The sequence below is a fragment of the Cyprinus carpio genome, chromosome A10 (assembly GCF_018340385.1).
Source record: "Cyprinus carpio isolate SPL01 chromosome A10, ASM1834038v1, whole genome shotgun sequence".
Classification (NCBI taxonomy): domain Eukaryota; kingdom Metazoa; phylum Chordata; class Actinopteri; order Cypriniformes; family Cyprinidae; genus Cyprinus; species Cyprinus carpio.
The window spans coordinates 3,606,178-3,630,922 of NC_056581.1; the positions used below are offsets into that span (position 1 = coordinate 3,606,178).

General features: G+C 34.9%; 2 protein-coding genes across 3 annotated transcripts; one reads left to right on the forward strand and one right to left on the reverse strand.

Annotated features, from left to right (window-relative positions):
• Window positions 1-7,777: 7,777 nt before the first annotated feature.
• Window positions 7,778-13,918, forward strand: LOC109097537 (GTP:AMP phosphotransferase AK3, mitochondrial-like). Its single transcript, XM_042764767.1, has 5 exons — window positions 7,778-8,108; window positions 9,400-9,519; window positions 9,595-9,767; window positions 11,366-11,484; window positions 13,287-13,918. The coding sequence occupies exons 1-5, from the start codon at window positions 7,961-7,963 to the stop codon at window positions 13,402-13,404; spliced, it is 678 nt and encodes a 225-aa protein (XP_042620701.1). The 5' UTR covers window positions 7,778-7,960; the 3' UTR covers window positions 13,405-13,918.
• A 138-nt stretch (window positions 13,919-14,056) lies between these two features.
• Window positions 14,057-24,533, reverse strand: LOC109097727 (hsp90 co-chaperone Cdc37-like 1). Of its 2 annotated transcripts, none has more exons than XM_042764765.1 (8): window positions 24,274-24,533; window positions 22,007-22,276; window positions 19,947-20,043; window positions 19,742-19,857; window positions 19,504-19,626; window positions 18,322-18,495; window positions 17,619-17,690; window positions 14,057-16,080 (listed from the first exon to the last, which is right to left on the reverse strand). In XM_042764765.1, exons 1-8 carry the CDS (start codon window positions 24,349-24,351, stop codon window positions 15,967-15,969), a joined length of 1,044 nt encoding a protein of 347 aa, XP_042620699.1. In that variant the 5' UTR covers window positions 24,352-24,533; the 3' UTR covers window positions 14,057-15,966. The 2 variants fall into 2 exon arrangements, with proteins under 2 accessions (XP_042620699.1, XP_042620700.1); XM_042764766.1 differs by lacking the exon at window positions 14,057-16,080 and adding an exon at window positions 17,075-17,260.
• Window positions 24,534-24,745: the final 212 nt, after the last annotated feature.

Consider the following 24,745-nt stretch of genomic DNA (forward strand, 5'->3'; position numbering starts at 1 on the left):
TTATGAACAGCACTGAGGCACTTCAATGCAATAAAGGGGAAGTCGTGGCCTAGTGGTTAGAGAGTTTGACTCCTAACCCTAAGGATGTGGGTTTGATTCTCAGGCCGGCTAATACCACGACTGAGGGGCCCTTGAGCAAGGCACTGAACCCCTAACTGCTCCCCGGTTGCCGCAGCAAAAATGGCTGCCCACTGCTCCAGGTGTGTGTTCACAGTGTGTGTGTGTTCACTGCTGTGTGTGCACTTTGGATGGGTTAAATGCAGAGCACGAGTTCTGAGTATGGGTCACCATACTTGGCTGTATGTCACGTCACTCACTCACTTAAAGTAGATTTATTTTTCCCTTTAATAATAATAATGCACATGAAATCGCTCCACACTCTGTCAGCATAAACATGTCAGAGTGTGTCTATCATTGTTCAAACTGGCTCTAAAAAATCTCTGTGATCTCTTCTGTATGGACTTTGGACAGCTGATATCAGCATTTACATGTGAAGATGGATTATGGATCGGGTCAATGGGGCCAGTGTCTCGGGGCCTCTAACCGTCATGGGCCTCAAGCTGAGGGGCCGTACAACAGAAACTGACAATGTCTTTTAAACACATTTTTAACCTAATTTTTAGAAGTTTAGGGAGATTTCCGGGGACTTGGATATTTTCCTAAGTTTTTCATCAGTGACTGCTTGACTTGTAATCAGGATTCTGTACTGCCAAACCTATCCACATGTCCCATCATGCAAAGGGTTCAAGGCAAATGAGCAGATACAATAAAATACTGTATAAATGTAAACATATGAACCACACAGATTGTACATTGATATATAAATACATAAATACATACACATATATACATACTGAAATGTATGCCTTGTTTCTCCAATTATTTTATTTTTATTCAAAAAATAATTTGTGTAATTTAATAGCAATTAATACATTTTAATACCTTGAATAATCAAAAAAAATATTTAATTCTAAATGTTAATTTGTATTATATAATTTTTCTTGCATTGTATTTGTTCTGTTTAAACTATTTACTATGTATTGTCTCTGTATTCATGAAACGCACATTTCTTGTTCAAAACATAGCCATACATGATGAAGAATGCTGAAATTATATCATTTACAGTATAGTTACTAATTTAGATTATAATTTAGCCTATACACTGATCTTTTTTTATGTTAACTGAATAAATTATGTTATACTTTATGTACGCTGAATAAAAAATAAACATGCTATGAAACTATTATGATAAATATAGCTGATAATAATGATATCTGTATGTATCTGTATCTGAATGTACTGAATTGTCAAATTATCATCTCAGAAGTCGTGCATTGCAGGAAAGTTTCACAAAGTCGACTGATGTCACGCGCCAAGCTCTCCTGATCCTCGCTGATTGCTTTATTCAGAAAAAAAGATAGCCTGCAGTCTGCATTATTCTCTGTACTTTTGGAAGAGCGTTGTGGTACATGTATTTGACGCTTGCTTGGGAACCAACCAGCTTGGAAGCCAGTTTTCTCAAGAATTGTTGTTGGTGTGCATGTAAATTTTAGATTACAGATTAAAGCTTCATACGATTTTAAACATGCATTTAGCTGGCTATTTCAGGCCTTTTTAAATTTGCCCATTTGGATATTTCAATGGGGCTGCCAGTTTCTCTGAGCTTTAGAAGTAAAATAGACAACAAAAAAACATCTAGAATGAACTGGGAACTTGTAGTTGCAATGACATGCTACCAAACATGACTAGTTCACAGTTGACACAGTTGCTAAATCAGTCTGGCTATATCTGGAAATGTATTATGAAAAATAATAAAAATGAAAGCTATAACTGATGATTTATTTATGTAGTGAACAAATACACTTCATTATACAACAGCCAGTTGCATCATTACGCCAGTAGATGGCGAAAATGAGTGAGTCGCTGAATTATTCACTCGACTGATTCATTTAAAAGCACTGGTTCATCTGAACAAGCACAAAACACAGCTTTTACAAGCCAACTGCTAATGTTATCTTGAAAGTGCAATCTATTAAATGCAATCTACAAATCTAATACCATTAAACATTAAGCTTTTATATAATATGCATTCTTTAATTAATTTGTAGGGGCTAATCAGACCAATAGACTAGTCATGTTAGCGCCATGTTTAATTTTTTGACAAGAAAGAAAAGGTTGTATGGAACAGAAGTAAAGTGCGTTCAATGGATTGCAATGCGGTTTATCAACATACCGTTTGTTGAGCTAAAAAAAAAAAAATCTTTCTGAAAATTTTCAGTAGACAAAATCACCAAAGTCGAATACGATATGATTTAGGAACTTTATAAAGTGCATGCCATTGTAAAGTCTGTAGGTTTATCCCTCACATCCTCATTTTCATCTGCACTCTGCTATCCCTTACAAAAAAAAAAAAAAAAAAAAAAAAAAAATTAAATTGGCACTACCTTAAAACCTATTGATCAATACAGTTTATGAAGTGTGAAGTGACGAACAAATCAAACACTATTGCTCCACAAAACAGTTAACACTCAGTAATCCACTGCTCTTTTTTCAAGCAACAGAACGTCCTGTATCTTTGCTGACTAGTTTAATCTCATTGCAGTAAGGAAAACCTCTGGAATGCACTTGATATTTCTGCTTGTCACCTAAACCTAAGACTTCATTGTCTTCCTTTGAATTCCACGTGAACAGAACAAATAGGAAGTTGGTTTCTGTGAAACATTCTATATCAGAGCTCTTTAACTGTCAGGTACTTCCACGTTCATTTCTTGCTCACCTTCTCTCAGCATTAGGTGCGGAGTTCATAATAAGGATTGAGGATGAATTAGTTTCATCAGGCTGAGTCAGTGGAAACATGCTGTCATGGACACTTGTGAAAGGATAAAGGTTGTGATGACATCATTACCAGGACACAAGAGCTTGGCAAGTGTTAAAAACAAAAGACGGGACAGGAACACTGTCAACGGGAGATTGCAAAATAGCAAAACAATAGATAGACATCACAGCAGGTTTCAGTCTAAAGATGATGTCATCCATGAATAACTATCAATTAAAATAAAAAATAGAAGTACCTGGATTAATAATAATAAAAAATGTTATAATCGATTCAGAGTGATGTTTTTTAATTAAATGTTAGATTTTAAATTATTTTCAGTCTTCTAACTCGAATAATTTTTGGTATATTATGTGTAAGTTCCAACTGAGTGTGTTGACTCTGGAGCATGTGATCAGCCTTATCAAGTCAGATATTCATAATCCTTATAATAAGACACACCTTATGAGGGATGAGGAACATCCGGCTTTTGTTTAGCAGCCTTAAACTTTAACCTTATGCAGTTACGTTAACCATTAACCTTATGACCAATCATCCTTGTGACGGTAAATAGTCTAATAATGTTTATCTTTTCCAGGTTGCGCGCTCAGCTCTAATAAATTAGATTAGAGTTTGCCACCTTGTGGATGAACTGTGGAGATGCAGTATATATTGAATATATGTGTGTGTGTGTTTAAATATATATATATATATATATATTCTCCATGTAATATTTAGTATTATTTTTTTTTTCAATTATTTCTCATGTCTGAATATATATATATATATATATATATATATATATATATATATATATATATATATATATATATATATATTTGGTTTGAACAAATATATTTTTGTGCTAATTCAGTATGTCAAACTTCATAAAAAACATTAACAATAAAAGCAAAACAAAAAAAACAGGTCTATTAAAAATATTATATTATATGTAAAATATTATATTATATAATTTAATTTCAGTTCACTTAAAAAAAGTTCTGTTAAATGTTAGAATCACAAGTCAGATGCTCATAAGCCTTATTGTAAGACAGACCCCCTACTAATTACAGATCGATCTCAAATCTCCCTTTTCTGTCAAAGACACTAAAAAAGGCAGTATCCTCTCATCTATGTTCCTTCTTAGAGACACAAATGTGTCTGTGAGGATTTCCGGTCAGGATTTAGACTGAGACTGTTCTCATCATCTGATCGTGGTTGTATTTCTCTCTTAGTGCTACTGGATCTTAGCACTGCATTTCACACTATTAGCCACAACATTCTTTTGGATAGACTAGAAAATAATGTTGGCATTAGTGGAATTGCTTTGGCATGGTTCAAGTCATAGTTAGCCTACCTGACTGTCATCAGGTCGTAGCAGTGAATAATGAGGTATCATATCAATCACAAGTGCAGTATGGAGTACCACGCTCAGTTGCTTTTCACACTTGACATGTTACGCTGGACAGATATCATCAGGAAACATGGTGTTAGCTTTCACTGTTTGCCGATGAGAGTCAACTCTATTTCTTCGCGGCCCGAAAAAACATACCAATTCGTAAAACTATCAGAATAGCTGATATAAAAAACAGGATCCTGTTGAAAAAAAACCAGCATATGCTGGTTAGGTATGTTTTGAAGCATGACTGCTGGTTTGAGCTGGTTTAAACTGGTTTAAGCTGGTCATGCGCTGGTCCTAAGCAACTAGCTCATGCTCAGGACCAGCTTAAACCAACTCATGACCAGCTAAAGACCAGTTTAAACCAGCAGCTATGCTTCAAAACATACCTAACCAGCATATGTTGGGGGTTTTTTTAACAGGGGATGACTTGTAAAAACAGAGGCGTTAATTATCAGATCGAAAACATCTGAATGTAATAACCTAAAACACTGTCTAACACTTGATGGCTGCTCTGTCAATTCTTCATCATCAGTTAACCTGGGTGTGCAATTTGATAGCAATCCTTCCTCTGAAAGCCACATTTCTAGCATTTTCTAAAACCACATTTTTCCATCTTTAAAATATGTCTAAACTATGACCTATGCTCTCAATGTCAAATTAATTCACGCGTTCATGACCTCAAGGTAAGATTATTGTAATGCTTTATTGGATGGTTGCTCTGCACACTTAATAAACAAACTCCAGCTGGTCTGAAACGCAGCTGCTAGAGCTCTTACTAGAACCAGGAACTATGAGCATATTAGCCCGGTTCTGTCAACACTGCACTGGCTCTCTATTGAACAACGAATACATTTTAAAATCTTGCTAATTACTTATAAAGCCCTGAATGTCATCACTGAATCGATAATGAACTGACTTTAACTGAAGTCTTGACTGTTTACTATTGTCCTTCTGCATTATCGACACATTGTTTTCCTGTTTGATAGTGTAAAGCTGCTTTTACACATTCTGTACTGTATAGAGTGCTGTAGCTTAAACAAATACTTTGATTCAACATAGAATTAATTTATTACATACAAACCTTTAAGGCTACAGGCGTTAAGTCACTTGTCATAATAAGTGTGACAGTCATTCAGTCATTCATTCAACCGATTCGTTCGAACTGCTGATTCATTCAGAAGCGTCTTTAGGAATGAGTTACTGAATTATTGGTTCACTCGATTCATTCAAAATGTGGACTATTTTTGTTCCTATTTTGAGCAAAACCTGACAATGTTGATAATATTGTGTCTAAACATAATATTAACTTCCTGTTTAATAAACTGTATAAAATCAATTTCACATTTTGCAATCATGCAGATATTCGGTAAAATAGCACTTTTGACATTTGAAAATATATCATATATAAGACAAAACCCTTACAGGACCTTTTGTCATCTTATCTTGAATTCAGGGGCATATAACAGCGTTCTCATCGTCCTGCATCACGTTCATCAGCACCTGCAATATAAGATAGTGTTCAGGTCTTTTTTCAAAAGTTAGTGTGTGTGTATGGGTGTGTGTGTGTGTGTGTGTGTGTGTGTTGGGCAGGCTAATATCTCTACGATTTTAGAGACTACTGTACAGCTCAATGAAAAACACTGTTTGGTTACAAAACACAGACAAAAAGCTGTTGTAGGCCTGTTATAAAGCATCTATGTTCAGATGGAAAAAAATATATAAATATAATAATTTTATAATGAACATATGTTATGATGAATATACATCCAAGCATTCAGGCACACAGACACACAAACATATAATGCATTCTCCACATAATATTTATTTTAAATCATATGCCATAAAATACGTGAAATAAGTGACTAGTAACTTTTGGTTTGCTGGTTTAATGTTTACTCTGCTATTTTGGTCACAAGGGGGCGCGCTTCCACAGCATAACCAAACCGTGGGAAAGTATAACCTATAACTTATACAATAAATAAAAACTCTAAATTGTGTGAAAGTGTGAATCACGCCTTATATATTTCTAGTTTCATCTATTCACTTTATAAACAACAGCATCATTGTCCTATCCCACATCCTTAAACACTACTGAGCATTAACATCTACATAGGGTTTCCAAATCCTGTCTTTGTCTCATTGTGTTGAAGGAGCTGTTGTCCTAGAGATCTTCAGCAGAGAACAAGACTCCATTCTTATCTCCTTTATCTTACCAAAAGACCCCCTCCTGTCAATCATTTGCTGGCTGATAAACAATGATTCAGTCAAGTGTTGGGGGATGAGCGGGCTCTGACTGGGATGGGAACATCTGCACAAATCACCACGAAAAAAATGTCAATCAAATTTAGATGAAACGCAGCAGCCCACTACATTTGATGCTGATTTAATCAAGCTGAGATAACGTTTCTGTCTCCAAAGCCTGTTAGAGAAGACCTATCCTTACCAGCTTACATGTTACATAACCACATTACATAATAATTGAGCAGCATTCTGTTCAGTTCAGTTTTCCCATTAGGTTCACTTACACATATCACCATTAATTTCAATAAAGTAATAATACCAAGAATCGGTATTTATAAACAGATTCACTAAATAAGTATATTTGTATTTCTCAGCATTTACTTATGAAACAGTGTTATTTTAGTATTATATATTATATATATTATAGTTTATATATATATATATATATATTAAAAATATATATATATATATATATATAAATATATATATATATATATATATATATATATATATATATATATATATATATATAAAGAAATTTTATTATATGCTTTTGTCATTTTTATTAGTTTCTGTTCTTTTAAATATTAAATATTATACATTTATTTTTATATCAGTTTTAGTTATTGTTCAGCTTTAGTTTTTATAGGAATTTGAGTTAGTAAATTTAGTAAATGTTATTTCAGTTTAACATTTAAAATTTTTCTATATTTTTCTATATTTTTCTTACTTTTTCATATTTTTTTTTAATTTCAGCTTTATTTCAATTAATGTTTTTAAATAATATTTCATTAAATTATTATTTAATCATAATATTTTAAAATCCATTTTTAATAAATGAATAAATTATTATTATTTATTTTCTAAAACTTTCAGCTTTATTTCAAATGTTTTAACTAAATAAAATATGTTTATAGTTTTCGTTTTAGTAAACCATTTATTGCATTAATATTGAATCTTAAGTAAATGAGGCTTACATTTTTAAATACATTTTTTTCACCTAATAATTTGTATTTATTTTTTTATTTTTTAAAGACTTCTAAGGGTTCCAAGTGCCCTTAAAATGTATTAAAGTGAATTTTTAACAATGAAATATTGACATAAGCATTGTATAAATGTTAGTTTCAACTAAAGTTTTAGGAAGAAAATCTAGCTTTTGTTGGTCTCCAGGTCTACTGCTCCCTGCATTTATCTTAAAAGGTTGAAAACCTCTCTAAGAGATGCATGTAGTAATATCAATATTGTAGTGTGCACTACTGTAAGAGTCCACACACGCCCACTTGAGCTTTAAAGCACTTCCTGTGATATGGGCGGGTCCGCGTGCATTAGGAAAGGACGGGCTTAATCTGGGAATAAACCTGGAGTCACGTTTTGTCGTGTTGACTCCGCATCCCTAGATTTGATGGGACTGCAGTTGTCGGAGGGATGCTGTGAAGAGGAAGTGTTTATTTGACTCCACATTCACAAATAGCCACTTAAGGGTGCATCTTCAGTCGAACAGGAGCATGGGTCTGCAGACCGTGTTCCGTGCGGTGATCACGGGGGCCCCGGGCTCGGGGAAGGGGACCGTGTCCCGTCGGATAGCGCAGAGTTTCGGACTGAAACATCTCTCCAGCGGAGACACGCTGCGGGCCATTATCGAGACGAAGACAGGTAAGACCGCCCCAGCACAGTCTTCTCATAGCCCACTCTTTCAGGCTTTATTCATAAATAACATTGATTCATAATAAAAATATATTTTTTTACTTGTAGACAATATGATATTGTCAAAGATTTGTACTTTAACAGGGTTTATTCATCTTAATTTTTAAAGGCGACGCGTTTCTCCAGAGAATGCGCCTTGCATACTAAACATTACGGAGCCCCCCACATGACATGCAGGAAAAATAAAAAATAGTAGGCTAAATCGTGTGCACGATTTACTAATTCGTTCCCTCAATGTACTAAAACGTGCACACGATTACTATTGCGTTCCCTCGATTTACTATTGCGCACAATTTATTCATTTTTCCTTGCATGTTATGTGCGGGGCTCCGTAAAACATACAAGAGATTTGGGAAATTTACTACAAATGATTTGGCTACAAATCACACTGAAGCCCAAGCCTACATTGCATTAAAATTTGCTCCACACTTCAGAGGCTTGCAAGATTGGAGTGTATTTATACAGTAGTGCAGGCTTCTTCTCTAATCTGAGCTCTGTAAATGATGTTTATGTAGAAGTAGACACACGTGCCTAATGGATGCCAGATGCTGTGTGTGTCTGAGGGTTTTGTGACAGTGTGTGATGTATGCAGCATCATCAGTTATTATCTGGTGTGCAGTTCTACCTACAGTCTCAGTCAGACTGACCCACATACACCAAGAAATGACTACATTACCATTTAGCCAGATATAGAGTTGCAGGAGAGAAATATTTAAATTTGAGTGTCATGCACCGTACTGTACCCAAAATTTAAATCCTGTCACCATTTCGTCACATTCATGTCATCAAAAAGTGCAAGACTTCTGTACAACACAAAAGAAAATGTTTTTAATAATGCTGGTGAACAAACAGTGACGAAACACATCGAGGCATTTCTCAAAATATCTTCTTTTGTGTTCCACAGAAGAAAGAAACGCCAAGAGGGTGAGGAAATGATGACAGAATAGTCATCTTTGATCGAAATTAAGCACATTTTTGGCATTTGAATTTATATTTCAAGAACCGCTTAATCCAAAACTATTTGTTGAATAGTTTGTGTACATTTTGTTGCAATAATTAGTTAAAGCTAATATTAATTGGTATACATTAATTATCTAAACTTTGAAAAATGATATTGTCCATTGCAAGGCTATTTAAGCGAACTGTAAAAAAAACTAAAATATTATAAAAAATAGTTGGTAAGACTTTTTAATGTTTTTAAATATAGTAAAACAGTAATAACTCTCCTGCACCTGGGCAGATTTGGGTCTCCTGATGAAGTCGTGTATCGATCAGGGTCAGCTGGTTCCCGATGATGTCATCTCTCGTCTCATCCTGTCCAGTCTGAGGGGTCTGGAGCAGAGCAGCTGGCTGCTGGACGGTAACTCTCACCCCGCTCGCCGCATATGTTACCCATGAAATGTGCAGTTTAAATGTGCTCGCCCTGTCCCGGCAGGGTTTCCTCGGACTGTGGCTCAGGCCGAGGCCCTGGACAGCGTGTACGATGTGGACTCTGTTATAAACCTGGACGTGCCTTTCCAGACGATCCGCGAGCGTCTGACGTCTCGCTGGGTGCACCTTCCCAGCGGCAGGGTCTATAATATAGACTTCAACCCGCCTAAGAAACCAGTGAGTCCTCTGGTCTTTTCATATTCTAGATCATTCCCTCATGCTGCTGTTGAGATCTTCACAATCCCATTTAGCAGCACTTCAGGAAACTGTTGATAATTAAACAATAGAAACAGGAAGTTGAACACTCCTGTTCATGTGAAAACGCTACAGTGCAAAAACTGTGCTGCAAAAAATGCAATTTTCAAAGAAAACATGGCTGTTTTCTGCAGGTAATAATAGTGCAATGTTAACAGCATCAGGTAAATAGTGTTGAGTTTTGTGAATAAGGCATAATACATATTTAGCCTATTTTGCATAAAGGAGGTGCGTTTGCACTAAAAAGACTAACATTGACGTTGGCCTGGTTAAACTGTATTGTTTAGCTAGTAATTGTTTAGTTATTAGTTATTGGTTTTTGTGCTGAAATGGAAGTGAATTCACCCTGAATGCCTAAAAATGTGAAAAAGAGCATTTGTTATAAAAACGTATGTACTTTAAAATTTTGTGAAGAATATAATGTTTTGGGACACTTAATCAAACCTAAAATGAGCTTAAGTACATCTTTATATATTATTCCATTATTTCTTTGAAATGTGGATAAAGTGAACTGCTGAATGTACTGACAAGCATTTATGGAAAACTAAAGTATACTTTAATGTCATTAAACAAGTTGCAATTTCATAAGTTTAAAATGTATTAACTTTTCATGTAATATTAAATAACAGACAACAAATACATTTTTAAATCAAGTAAAATGTGATTTAGTATGTTAGCCAACACATCACAATAAATGTACTTCTTTAATAAAGAACAACAAAAATGATTAAAACATAATCATCTAAAATGTACATCAAAAGAAAACTTGTAATTTGATGTTATTAGTGTGTGAACAAACAGTCATTTTTTACACTTCAAAGAAACTCTAAGTACACTTAAGTAGCTTTTTATTTTATTTGATTTTTTTATGGGACTTTGCTCTCATCCATTCAATAAAACTGGAGCAGGCAGAGGAAGACATGGAGGTCCTGTCCATTCATCAAACACTGTCAGAGAAAAGATGAATCACAAGGACAGAAAAATGTCGCTTAAATATTTCTTGCTGCACTTAAAATGATTTTTTATCTTCTAAGACTACAGAGCTTTATAGAAAGTAAAACTGAACAAAGAGAAATTTTCTGAGATATATTCAAGAATATGAGATTTTCTTTTGTCTACTGCCACAAAGCCTGTGAGTTTGCAAAAGTAGGTTTTTGCGACACAAAGCAGTTTCCTAATTTTTATAGTTTGGTCATCTTTGCAAACATTTTAAATAATAAACCTCAAGACAGCAGTTGTGTGTGTTAAACTAATACAGCACTAGGCCGGTGTGAAACCATGCTTGTCAGTGTTGCTCAAATACAGCTCCAAAGCTTATGTCAACACTAACCTGTGCGCCTGAAGGTCCCCTCCGCTTAGCTCTGGGATTTATCAGCATCCGCCAAAGATTGTTGATGCTTTCAATACAGAAATTCCTAAGATACAGTAGCTTTAATTTGAAAGTTTTAGCGTTTAAGTGACGTCAGGTGTTTGTGGTGATGTCATGTGTGCTTATAATCAGTGGTCTGTGTTGTGCACAGGGTCTTGATGATGTCACAGGAGAACCGCTGGTCCAGAGAGACGATGACAGTCCCGAAATTGTGTCCAGGAGACTCAAGGACTATGAGAGACAGACACAACCCGTTCTAGAGTATTACAGGTGCTGCACAGAAACCACAGCACTTCAGAGCAGCTTTACAGCTGTTTTCTTTATGATTTATGTTGAATAAAAGAATTCAGTAACACACACAGCTGAAGATGTTTAGGGGATTATTCTGTCGTGCTCTCACACTCAGGTGATTCTAGGTCCGGATGGATTTCTTTCTTATGTGGAAGCAAAAAGGATATTTAGTAGAATGTTCATGCTGCTCTTTTCCATTCAATGAAAGTGAGGCTGCTGAGCTCCAGAAAAAGACAAAAGAACCACAGAAGTAACATAAACATAGTCCAGAAATCTTGTTCACAATATTTCAAGTCTTTTGAAGCCGTATGAGTGTGGTTATGCACGAGAGACATTTTTTTTCTTTTTTTTTAATCTTCCTTAAATTGCATATTAAATTATGGAGCATCTAAATATGTGCACCAGGTTTAATGTCACTACATCATGGCTTCCCAAACTTTTTTTGTCAGCTGAACCCCTTTAGACGTAAAATATTTATGAAGTACTAAGTATTAATAACTTAATATTTCAGTAATTTAAATGACACATTTGCATTAATCTCTGATGACAGTTAGCAAATAAATAAATAAATCAGTTAATAATTAAATGCATGTAAAGATAGCATTAGATAATGCTTTGTTAACAACTTACTAGGCATAAATAGTTCTCACTTAAGGTTAGCTCACAAAATTGGGAACATATCTTTAATTAATTAAGTGTTTTAAACCAACCTTTACCTTTTACACACAGTGTGTCTGTCTGTGTGTGTGTGTGTATATATATATATATATATATATATATATATATATATATATGTATATATATATATATATATATATGTATATGTAAACATTTTAAGGTACAGTGAATATGAGCTCAAAGTAATGTCCAATAAATGTTGGTTTAAAGCACAGTGACAGTAAATAAAGAACTCACTATTTGTATGAAGTCTATTAATGTATTAACTACAGTTTATAAACTATGAATTAACTATAAACTAATAGTTTGTTAATCATTTGAAAGTATTTTACTAGCGTATACTTATTATAAAGTGTTACCAATATATCTAATACTTTATTCGTAAGTGTTTTAATTTGATTTTGTAGCTGAAAAAAATAGCATTTTTAAAGCTTTAAAGCACTTTTTTTATCATTCAATCAAGTTGAAGAATAATGTTAATATTAATAATAATAATCATTTTATAATTAGTTAAAACAGTAATAATAATAGTTTTAACTAGTTATAAAAATGAAGACAACTATATTACTGTTGTAAATTACAATTATACTGTACCATAAAAAATCAATAGTTGATTCTAATTATAATTTTATTTACACTAGTTACAATGCTAATATTTCTGTTTTAAAATTCTTCACTTTTAAAACATTCAAACCCTTTTAGCATTTAAGTTCCTGGACTGGAGCTTTTATTTTGGTGAAATACTGCTGAAATGCTGTAAATATCTGTCCGCAAAAATGCTGGAAGTTGTGTAAATAAAATGAACCCAAGTGCAAGCTGCAATCCAAAATACATGTTAAATTCACAACACAAGCAGAGACGGAGTTTTACTGTGAAGCAAGAAGCTATTAAAAAAGCTGAAAACTCATGAAACCCTGAGTTACATCAATTGTCACTGGTTCTCCAATGTCCGGTTCAAAGGAAGAAAATCATTTATGTGAGATTTTGGGATATTGATGATGAAGAATGATTCCATTAAGCTGGACTGATAGTGTTAATTAATATGAATACTGAGGTATTTGAACCATTACATATGATAATCTCCTTACTTCTACTTCTAACAGGAGTAAAGGAGTATTGGAGACCTTCTCAGGAACTGAAACCAACAAGATATGGCCTCACATTCATGCCTTCCTGACCAGGAAAATCCCAGGAAACCAGCAGGCTGTGGGAAAAGCGTGATTGCAGAACCACCTTGAGGACTGAAGTACACTGTTGGACTCGAGCACAATACACCTCTGTGGCCTTAAGCAGTCTACTGTATTCGCCGAAGCCTTTGGTGTCACCATCTGCTTGTATGCCATTGTGAGAATGTTAGCACCAAACTAAAGGTTTATGATCAAACGATAGTCTCATGAGCTCTAGCGCTGCCATCTTAAGCAAACAAACTAGCTTAAAGAGTTAAGATTGCTAAGATTAATAATTAATAATATGGTGCCCAAACCATACTCTTAACCCAATTTTTTTTGGCTGCAAAGTGTGGACACAGCATCTCCTAAACATTCCTGTTTATTTTTAACCATTTTAATATTATTGAGATCTGTGCATACTAGAGAAGAAAATAGTTAATTAAAAAAATTCCCAGATGAATGCAGTGCAAAATTATGATTTAGACCTGATTTTTGAATGTTCTGACAATTTATTATAATTTTTTTTTGTAAACCACTGTGGCCTTAATTAGTAAAAACACTAATTATGAGTCTGATGATTGTAGATCATATGAATGAACCATGCTAGAGTTATTTTTTGCATATATAAAATAGTGTATTTTTAATTAAGAAAGTCTGGCACATTACAATGATTAATAAATTGAAAGAAAATCTATAGTCTGAAAAATGTTTTCAGAAGTCCTTTTGTTTTGATAAACTGTGGTTATGAAGGCCACAAACGGAAGTGTTCATTCATTCATTTATTTTATGGTAGTTTGCGAATTACTGTATAAATCGTAGAGACAGAAAACCCTGCTCTTGAATATGGATAAAATAAGTGAAATGCATGGCATTTCAGAAAGCAGGTCATGAGCTTCCTTCAAGTTCTTTGAAACAATAAACACAGTGAAGCTCGACTCTTTCTAGTTTTTCTTTTGGTAGTAAATCATATGAACAGCTGTAGATTTTATATATAATAACACTGTTCACATTATATTTTTGTAATCTCTAAGAACAATTCAATATTTTCTCAATCACTCTCACATTCGTGTTTTTACAACACCTTCACATATATTAAGTTTAATATTTAATCATTAAATTTGATGACCGATGCCTTATGTCCCTTTTGTTGAGTGGACATGCAAAAAATCATGTATCATACATTAGATCCTACGTTCATGCTTTCAGCCCTGCTTTGTCAATCAAAAACAGTATGTTTTGAGCCAGTTTATTGCCTGCAAGTACAGAGAGCTAGCCAACACATTTATAAAATGCTAAGATGTTATTTTATTAATAATGAACTGCAAAATAAAACATTTCAAGCAGTCAGCGATACTGTGGGTCTAAAGATTTAATTGAGGATTTTGATCTGATTGTAAAGACTTGCACAATGTCATCACAGCCTTCTGTTAATGTTACACAAATCGTGGTTTGCCGCATGTTCTTTGTGCAGTACAAGCAACGCAAACTAGCCGGATGCGATAAACAAACAGCATCTGCGGTTTCAACGCAATTACTGCAATTAATCTCAGTCAGTTTAATGGAGAGGCAAAATGGCATTTCTTCAAAGTCTTATTTGTAGGGATAGTTCACCAAAAAATGAAAACTCATCATTTACTCGCACTAATGCTGTCACAAACATGTATGACTTTCTTTCTTCCGTGGAAAATGCAAGAAGAGATATTTAGAAGAATGTTTCTTGTTTTTGACCATATAATGAAAGTCAATGGCGTCCAAAACAACACTGATTGGACACCACTGACTGTTACTGTACGAGTAAAACATTTTTGTGTTAAACATAAGAAATAAATAAAGTCACACAGAATTGCAATAACATGAGATTGAGAAATAATGATTTTTGGGTGAAATATCCCTTAAATGTATGCTATGTGTTGCTTTTGACATCATATCAAACACAAAAGCCCAATGCATCTAGCACCCTGTTTTCATTGTGATAGTGAATGTGAATCTCTTTCATTATAATTGTAGGTAACAACACTATATTGCTGGCTTTCATGCCATACTACTGGACCTACAATTTACTTTTTGCAAAGGTCTTGTTTCCATCGTGAAGATAGCAGAATGGGAGATCCTGCTTCGCCTTGTTGTCTGTCTGCAGGAAGCTGACTGTTATCTGCCGTGTGCATGCTCAGACGACACATGAAACAGTTCCCTGATAGCAGCTGGAGTCTGAATGTTCAGTGGACGTTGTAGATTAAAAATCCAAAGGTGGAGATATGAAAAAAAAAACAACAACAAAAAAAAAAAACATGAGACAAAAGCTTGACCAATTTATGGGGAAAAAAAGATGACTATGAAGTTTTTCTTTCCACTACTGCATGTACCACCTTCCTAAACTTTTTTTGAAATGATAAAACAGAAGAAAAAGTTAGCAACACACGTGTAACAAAATGTGCACAAAAATATAAGTGCCTCAAAATACAGTTCCCTACCTCTTTTAAAATACTTTCTCTTTTAAACAAATATAAAGTGCAGCACACATTCAGGCACGGATACAAAATAAAAGTCTCTGAGCACAGCCCTTGTTTTTCCTGTCCTGCGACCCAAAGCTGTTTTCCTAGTGAGGTTTCGTCTGCTAGCTCTCCATCATTCTCCACTCGTCCGTTTCTGAACTCTCTTCTTTGGAGGCTCGTGGTATATTCGTCCAAAGTCCTGCCTCCAAACAGCGCTTCACGTGGTATTCTGCCACCTGTTATGAGCCAGAAAGAGGATATTAATAAATAACAGGAAAAGACACATGCAGCCCAGAGATCAGTATGAGGAACAGGAAGTGAGCTGCATACTTAACAGAATACTGATCAAAAATGCATATAGTTCACCCAAAAATTTTAATTCTGCCACCATTTACTCAGTCACATTAGTCCAAAACTGTGTGAGTTTCGTTCTCACATAGAAAACACAAAAGAAGAAACTCTGAAGAATGCTGATGCTGCTCTTTTTTCATACGATGAAAGGGAATGTGACCAAAATCACATTTCAAATTATAAATTAATAAACAATTTTAATGTTTTCTTAGGTTTTTCCTCAGTTACATTGTTGGTAATATTTATTAAATTCTGCTCACCAAGGTTGCATTTATTTACTCAAAAGTACAGACAATAATATTGTGAAATATTATTACAATTTAAAATCTGTTTTCTATTGTAATATATATTAAAATGTAATTTATTTCTGTGATCAATGCTGAATTTTCAGCATCATAACTCCAGTCTTCAGTGTCACATGATCATTCAGAAATCCTTCTAATATGATAATGCTCAAGCAAGCAACATTTATTTTTATGATGTTGAAAATAACTGTGCAGTTCAAAGTTGTTGTGAAAACTTTTAATACACTTTTTTAATTGCTAACTTTTATTGAATTAAAAGTTCAATAGAGAAATCATTTCAAACAGAAATCTCTTAACATTATAAATGCCACTTTTGATAAATTTAATGCACCTTAAGTGAATTAAACATCTAAAATCTAAAATAAGATTTTAAGACTTAAGTGACCCCAGTCTTCTGAATGGTAATTTAGGGATTCGTATAGACGACTTCCATGGTGCGTTTTTTATTTTTTATTTTGAAGCTTTAAAGACCCATTTAGTTTCATTATATGGAAAAGAGCAGCATTAACATTCTACAAAACATCTCATTTGGTGCTTTACAGAAGAAAATGAGTCATGCAAGTTTGGAACGATATGAGGGTGAATAAATGACAATTTTAATATTTGGGTGAACATTATAATCTGCACATCCTCCCTTATGCAGATCTGCAGGGCTGGAGGAGGGATTCTGATGAATGCAGATTAAAGCTGTTACGCAATTCTTCCTGTGTCCTTTGGCTCTCATTCAGCTCGTCTGTGTCAGGTTCAGAGCATGAGCTCTCTGTGGTGACAAGCGAAAGTGATGGAGGAAGTGTTCAAGAACCTGAAAAATGTGCTTAACCCCTAAATGAACCCCCTCAAACATGCCATAATGTTATGGTTACACCTCAGACAATGCTGCATGCTTACTAAAGCTTAAATTTCTTATTCCAAATTATTGAAAAGAAAGTTAGATTTATAAAATTTGATTTAGATGGAACCCTGTACTACTTTAACAGCAGCACCACAACACGACTAATAAATCCACAAAAGTACAAAAACAGTCCTTAAGGAACAGAAATCAAGACAAATGAGAACCTGAATGAGAATGGTAAAGTTATGAAGTGCTGATGTTTTACAGCATAAAGCTCCAGCGTTACCTGCGGGTTCATGCTGCTCAGCACCTTCTGAAGAATCTGCATATCTTGCATTTGGATGCATGCCTTCAGGTCCTGCAAAATCAACATTTGACTCATTTTAGATTTTGTTACTGGCTACACTACCATTTAAAAGTAAAATTTACACTTTTATTTAGCAAGGACACTGATCAAAAGTAACAGTAAATATGTTTTCAGTCAGAAAATAAATAAACTTTCTAATTAAAGAAGAAATTTTTTACAGTTTCTACAAATATATTAAGCAGTACAACCGTTTTCATAATTGATAAACAAATGTTTCTTGAGTAGCAAATCGTCGTATCAGAATGATTTCTGAAGGATCATGTGACATTGGAGACTGAAGTAATGATGCTGAAAATTCAGCTTTTTCATCACATGAATAAATTACATTTGAAAATATATTCACATAGAAAACAGTTATTTTAAATTTCTAAAACTATTTCGTAATATTACTGTCTTTACTGTATTTCTGATCAACATTTCTTTCATTCACAATTAAGTGCATTACAAAGTCCCATGCACAGTGAAATCTCATTGGTTTAAAATCAATTTCTACATTACTGTACATCGAACATGAAGTATGTCCTGATTCACTGTGCTTTGGTTGCTTCATTCAGATTTCAACCAAAATAAAAATGACTTGATCACAGCACAGAAAACTGAGAGACTGGATTTTCTTTCGTACCGGTGGCAAAGACTCCAACACCTCCTTGGGGTCGAGGCGACAGCCTGGTGGTGTGTTTTGGTGCACTGTATCCTTTGGGGTTTCTCCTTTTGATTTCATGGTATACTCTTTAACTCTCTGCTTAAAGGCGATGAGTTCTGTGTGGAAGACGTCCAAGTATCCCTCCTGCCCTGCTTAAAAAAAGAAGCAAAGCAAGATTCAAATTGATTCCAAATGCATTCAGTAAAAATATGAATGAGGTTTATCATATGACATGGTTGAATGCGTGAAGATGAACTTCATCTGTGCCGATATCGCTTGTTTCCTGGCCTCAGGCTCTCAGTTATGTCACGTCTCTCTCCAGTGGTCACAGGCTTTATTGTATTTTGGAGCAAATAAATGCAGCCTTGGTGAGCATTCCTTCAAAAAACATTTAGAAAAATCTCTCTGGCTAAATGCACAGTAAGAGATGTGTAATATCTAGTGTAGGACTTTCACTAACAATAGTGTTAGTGACAATTTTCGGTAGATTATTCTGATGATTAATCAAGTAATATTTTTTTTTTTTTGTGGTAATAAAAATAGACTTAAGCGAACAATGGATTTTAAAATGACTTAAAATACATATATAATATCAGGCAATTATAAGTGGTTAAAATAAAATATCAAAAGCACGTAATCATATGGTTTTATTGAACAAAACAGTTGTATAAATTATTAAAAACAATATAATCAGCTTATGTACATCATGTATTATATCGATTGCCTACAGAGGGCGCCAACGGCCTGAAGATTGCACTTTACAGTGCAATCTAATCTTTGTATTTTACTCAAATGTCCACTTAATATTTAATATTTGGCCACTTCTTTATGATAGAAATGCTACAGCCGATGTCGTTTCCTGAACAAGAACATGTGGACATGAAAACATTGAAATTCAGTGTGTATATTATTTAATCAAATCACAGCCTTTGTGAATTCACGATTGAACTATGCTTTTTCATGATTTTAAAATGGTTTTAATATTTCGTGCAGTCTCAGAAAATGCTATAATAATTTTTTTCATGGATTCTCGTTTGTAAAATGTGCCACTTCCTATATTTTATAATCGAGTACTCGAACTGAATTGAGCATTTGTGACGGCCCTAATCTTGCGTAAAACACCACTGGGAAAAGGTGATGTCTGTAGCATGTGAGCCTTACTTTGGCTTTCTGAAAGAACTGACGGAAACAGCCTCGTGGGTCTTGTTGAGAGTTGCGGGCCATTTCCAGAATAAACTGCATGACGACTGCCTGATGAGCCACCTGCTCCATTAAGGCCTCTTTCTGCAGAAGATCCAGACAATCAGGATCAGTAGCAGGACATGTGGAGACACAGTACATACTGCAGAAACAGTACAGGTAGTTTGTTATTTTGAACGTGGCCAGAAAGAGCGCTCACCTGCTCTGCCTGCAGACGGAAGCACCACAGGATCAGATAATTGGCCGTTTCTTCACAGATGAGATGGTGGTACTCTGCTAGAAAGCGCTGACTATCATCCCACCTCCTCAACATACCTGTCCAGACAGAACAGAGAGGACAACCTCCATTCAGATGAACGGCCTCCATTAATAAACATCCAAATCAAACAAGCTCCATGACTTACCAAAATGTTTCAGGAGTTCTTCATTACGCTGGATGAAGCTTATGCTCTTGTCATGATCGGATTCATTAGGCCAAGACTGTGAACTGTTTATTATACTCTAGGAAGAAAAAGAAAAAAAAGGTGGTAAATGGTGGTAAATCCACAAATGGGCCACGAGAGAGAGCATTACAGCTGGTACAACACTGTACTAGTCATTTTGTCCCGGCTCTTAATTTATACACTTAAATGAAGTGTGATATCAATGGGATGACACTTCTGAAATATGCTGAGGACATGGCTTTGGTAACTTGTATGACACATGAGCAATCCCTGGATAGTGGAGCTAATAGTTTCTATAAGAAAGCTCAACAGCGATTATCTCTTTTGAGAAAGCTGAAGGGTTTCACATTTTTACTAATGAATTCCTGACTTTTGAGACAATATTCATGTCCTAACGTTCCATTATTTTACAACAACAATAAAAATCTATTCAAATTGATCATAGCATATGTTAATGAAAATAAATTGTTTGCTTTCTATTTGTTCTAAGCTGCAACTGCGCCAGACGTTACTCCATGCAGGGAACATATCATATTGTGATTTGTTTAACCAATATTATCAGTTAAACTCAGGACCTGAATTTCAGTTTGGAAACTGTTTCGGTCTAACAGTAGTATTCAGGTACAAAAAATAAAATAAAAAATTGAATAAACTAAATTAAAAACAGATTGTGAGTGAGTGATTTTCTGGCTTTTATTTGATTAACATTAATGACAGACGGCACAGCTTTTTCTGTCACAAGACCCAATGTACTGATACACGTTTTCTTTCTCAACCGTTTACATTCACTTAAGACAAACTGACTGTGTTTATGAGGATACTTGCCAGGTATATTTGGATGTTTAAGTGCAACAAACTGTGAAAAATAACTCAATATGATACTCGACAGGCGGCTTTATGTGCGCGCGCTTTGGATGTGACTGTGAGCGCACAGAAAGCCCTTGGAGCGCTCGAGGCTTAAAAAGACTTAAAAAACAAAAAAAGATGTGCAAATGAACAATTTTTGTGACGATGCAACAATGACCTGATTAGGCAAGTGACAGTTCTGTCTACTGTCCCGAAACACGATTGAATGTCTCGTATCGCAGCGTGCAGACCAGATGCGCTGATGTGAAGCCACTTTGAGAGAGTGAAAGAGAGAAGACGCAGTGGCTCTGAATCACTCAGTCTGTGTGGATTTATTTCCTCATCTAATCTATATGCCATATTGAACAAACTTGTGCAGGAATTTCCCTCATTTTAAACTCCAAAGCTGTGGGAATGAGTAAAACTACGCAAACTATGCGCAATCCCACACCGGAATTCAGGACCTGATTAACATAATTATATTATACAGAGATCTGTGAAATTAATTTCAATGACTTTTCCAAAACTTTCTGGGTTTATTTATTTATTTTTCATTTTTTTGGGAATAGTTCAGGAATGTCATTTCAGGCTGAATATCCTGAATAATTCACATTCATTATAATGAAAAGAGTGGCCAGGATGTTCAGCATAATGCTAGTGGTTTGCAAGAATCAACTATCACATGGTTAAGCTTAGTTTCAGAACTAATTTCTGAGTGGAAGACTATATTTTTAAAAATATAGTACAGTTCAAATGTTTGTGGTCGGTAAGTCTCTGCAATGCATTTATTTAATCAAAAATACAGTAAAAATAGTAATATTGTGATATGTTATTACAATTTTAAATAACTGTTATCTAAGTAAATCTATTGTAAAATGTCATTTATTCCTGTGATGTAAAGCTGTATTTTCAGCATCATTACTCCAGTCTTCAGTGTCACATGATCTTCAGAAATCAGTCTAATATTCTGAATTATTATTGCCACTTAATTATTAATAATGTTTCTTATTATTTTCATTGTTGAAAACGAATTAGTGGAAACCACAATCTATGGGGAAATGCTGCTGTGCGTTTTATTTTTAGTGATAACGGTCACAGTGGACTGTATCTTGCAACACAGAGATATGAATAAGATGAACACTGAAAGACTTTTCTAGAGTGCTGATATGAGATACCTTGTCAAACACATCTCGGCTGGCCTCCGGGCACAGAGTGGGGCTCCGTCCCAGCATGGTCTCTTTATGTCTCCACTCCTGCTCGGTCTGAGAGAGCTCTGCGGAGGAGGCCAGGGTTCGGGCGCGCTCCTGCTCCACAGACTCTGAGCTGTGCAGCTCCAAACCACAGAGCTGGTTCTGTGCCTCGGCCAGCTGCCACTGCGACGCGATCGAGGCCTTCACACAGCGCTGCTGACTCAGGCACAGGGACGCCATGCTCTCCGCACTGGGCTGTGATGGGACACAGAGAGATAACGCTCACAAATCATTACAGTTAGTTTTGTAACAGATTTGGTCTTCAATGACAGTGACACTAGTCGCGCTGAATTTAAACATTGAAGAATATATATAGATATATATATATATATATATATATATATATATATATATATATATATATATATAGTACAGACCAAAAGTTTGGAAACATTACTATTTTTAATGTTTTTGAAAGAAGTTTCTTCTGCTCATCAAGCCTGCATTTATTTGATCAAAAATACAGAAAAAACAGGATAGTGAAGGATAGTGACAAAGACTGGGAAAGATTAAAAATGACAATGAATTTGTTTTTGGAAGTGCACTGTGATCCTTAAATAGAGTCTTTTTAATGATTCTTGTTCGAAATATGATTGACAAGTAGGGTTCAAAATTCCAGGATTGAACGGGAATATATGGGAATTAACTGGGAATTTGCAAAATTGCAGGAACAGGGAACTTAAAAAGTAGCTGAAAAAAAAATCTTGCCGCATAATCAGGTTACAACAACCAGATTTCAGTTGAATTTCTACCCGGCACATTCCTCAATCACATGCACACAACACAGTGTTTACTGCATACACCCCCTACATGCACTGTGCATTCCTCCATAACATGATCAGATCATTTCTGGAATCCTGAACACAAAATGATGTCAAAATATCCATCTTAATGAGTTTTCGAGTAAATTACCTAAATATCACATACATACATGTTTAAAACTAACAAACACTTTTTCAAAAATATTTCACAAAAAAAACATAAAAAAATAAAAAAAATAAAAAAACATCAAACAAGGATTTTTTGATGAATAAAACATTAAAAAAAAAAAAAAAAAAAAAGAACAGCAATTATTCAAAATTTAAATATTTTTTAACAATACACTACCGTTCAAAAGTTTGGGGTCAGTAATTTTTTTTCTTTCTTTTAAAGAAATGTATACTTTTATTCAGCAAGGATATGTTAAATTGACAAATAAGTGATAGTAAAGACTTATTACTGTTAGAAAAGATTTCTGTTTTGAATAAATGCTGTTCTTTATAAGTATTTATTCATCAACGAATTCTGAAAAAAATTACAGGTTCCAAAAAATTCCAAAAATTAAATTTTTTAAATTTGTATTACGGTAGTTTGCATGCATGTCAGCTTATGACCAAACAAAATGTTTATATTTATGTTTGTAGGCTATATGACAGTTTCTATAAATTTCCCATTAGCCTAATTCTTATAAATCCCTGGTAAAGTAAACTTCCAACTTTGAACATTTCCTAAATTCCTCACATCAAGTTCCCATGGAGTTTCCGGCCCCTTTGCAACCTCACTGACAAGATTAAATTCTAGTACTAATAACGTTTCCTAACCTAACCTAACAAAAATAAAAAATATAGGCCAAAATATTTTATAGTCGTTGACATGTTGACAGTTTTTGCTCAGAAAAGGATCTAATTAAAATGACACATTTTTATATATTGAAAAAAATAAAATAAAAGTTTGATTTAGCATGCAAAAAAAAGGTTCAAGCTGTTTGAGACTTTTCAGATCTCAAGAGTATGCAGTCGTTGACTTACTATAAAGCAATGTAGTTACTACACAGATAAAAACATCACTGTGATGCACCAGACTCAGCAGTGAATGTGCATGGATCTAATAATACAGCACTGATTAGCCTCAGCTGTCAGAACAAGCCTGTCAGCATGAGTCAGACCCACACAACACCCCTCAGTCACACCTAAGAGACCAGGAGCTGTCTGTCCACCTAAACAGCATGTTGAGCCCGTGCAGCAGTTTGATTGCTCACTTTTAAGATGCGGGCTTTCTCTTACTCATCCTGCGGTGAAGTTTCACCGCAGCATCTGACCTTACTTACTAGCTTTACAGTGCATTTCCGCGCGGCTTCGAGTTTAAACACAACCTCACATAGATTTAAAGCACAACCAGAAGGCTTGGCGATGTAAATAAACTCCGCGAGGCACCTCGTGTGTGCGCGCGCAGGGCGTGTTTTCCTCTCGCTCCTGTTCAGGTCGAAGCACGCCGCCTCCAAACCACTCCATGACGCCGCTTCAGCTCCGAGCTCAAACCGCGGGAGGACTCAGCTTCGGATCCGAAGAGCACTCGCAGCTCGGCGCTCTAAAAGCGAGCACAGGGGGTTACTTTCAAGTTATAACATCAGCGCCACTCTCTGCAGCTCTTTTTAGCTCTTTATGACAACTTCCGTGCTCTGACGCACTCGCTCGTCACGTGATGCTAATCACGTGATACAGTCCGAATACTATTTATTTATTTTATTTATTCATCTGTCTATTTATCTACAAATTTCATATTTGTTTTATCTTATAAATATATATCTTAATATAAAAAATCATTTTTATATAACTATTAAATTGGCATATATTTTGTATATTTTCCAAGGTGGGAATATGATTTATTCCACTGATAACCTTCTAT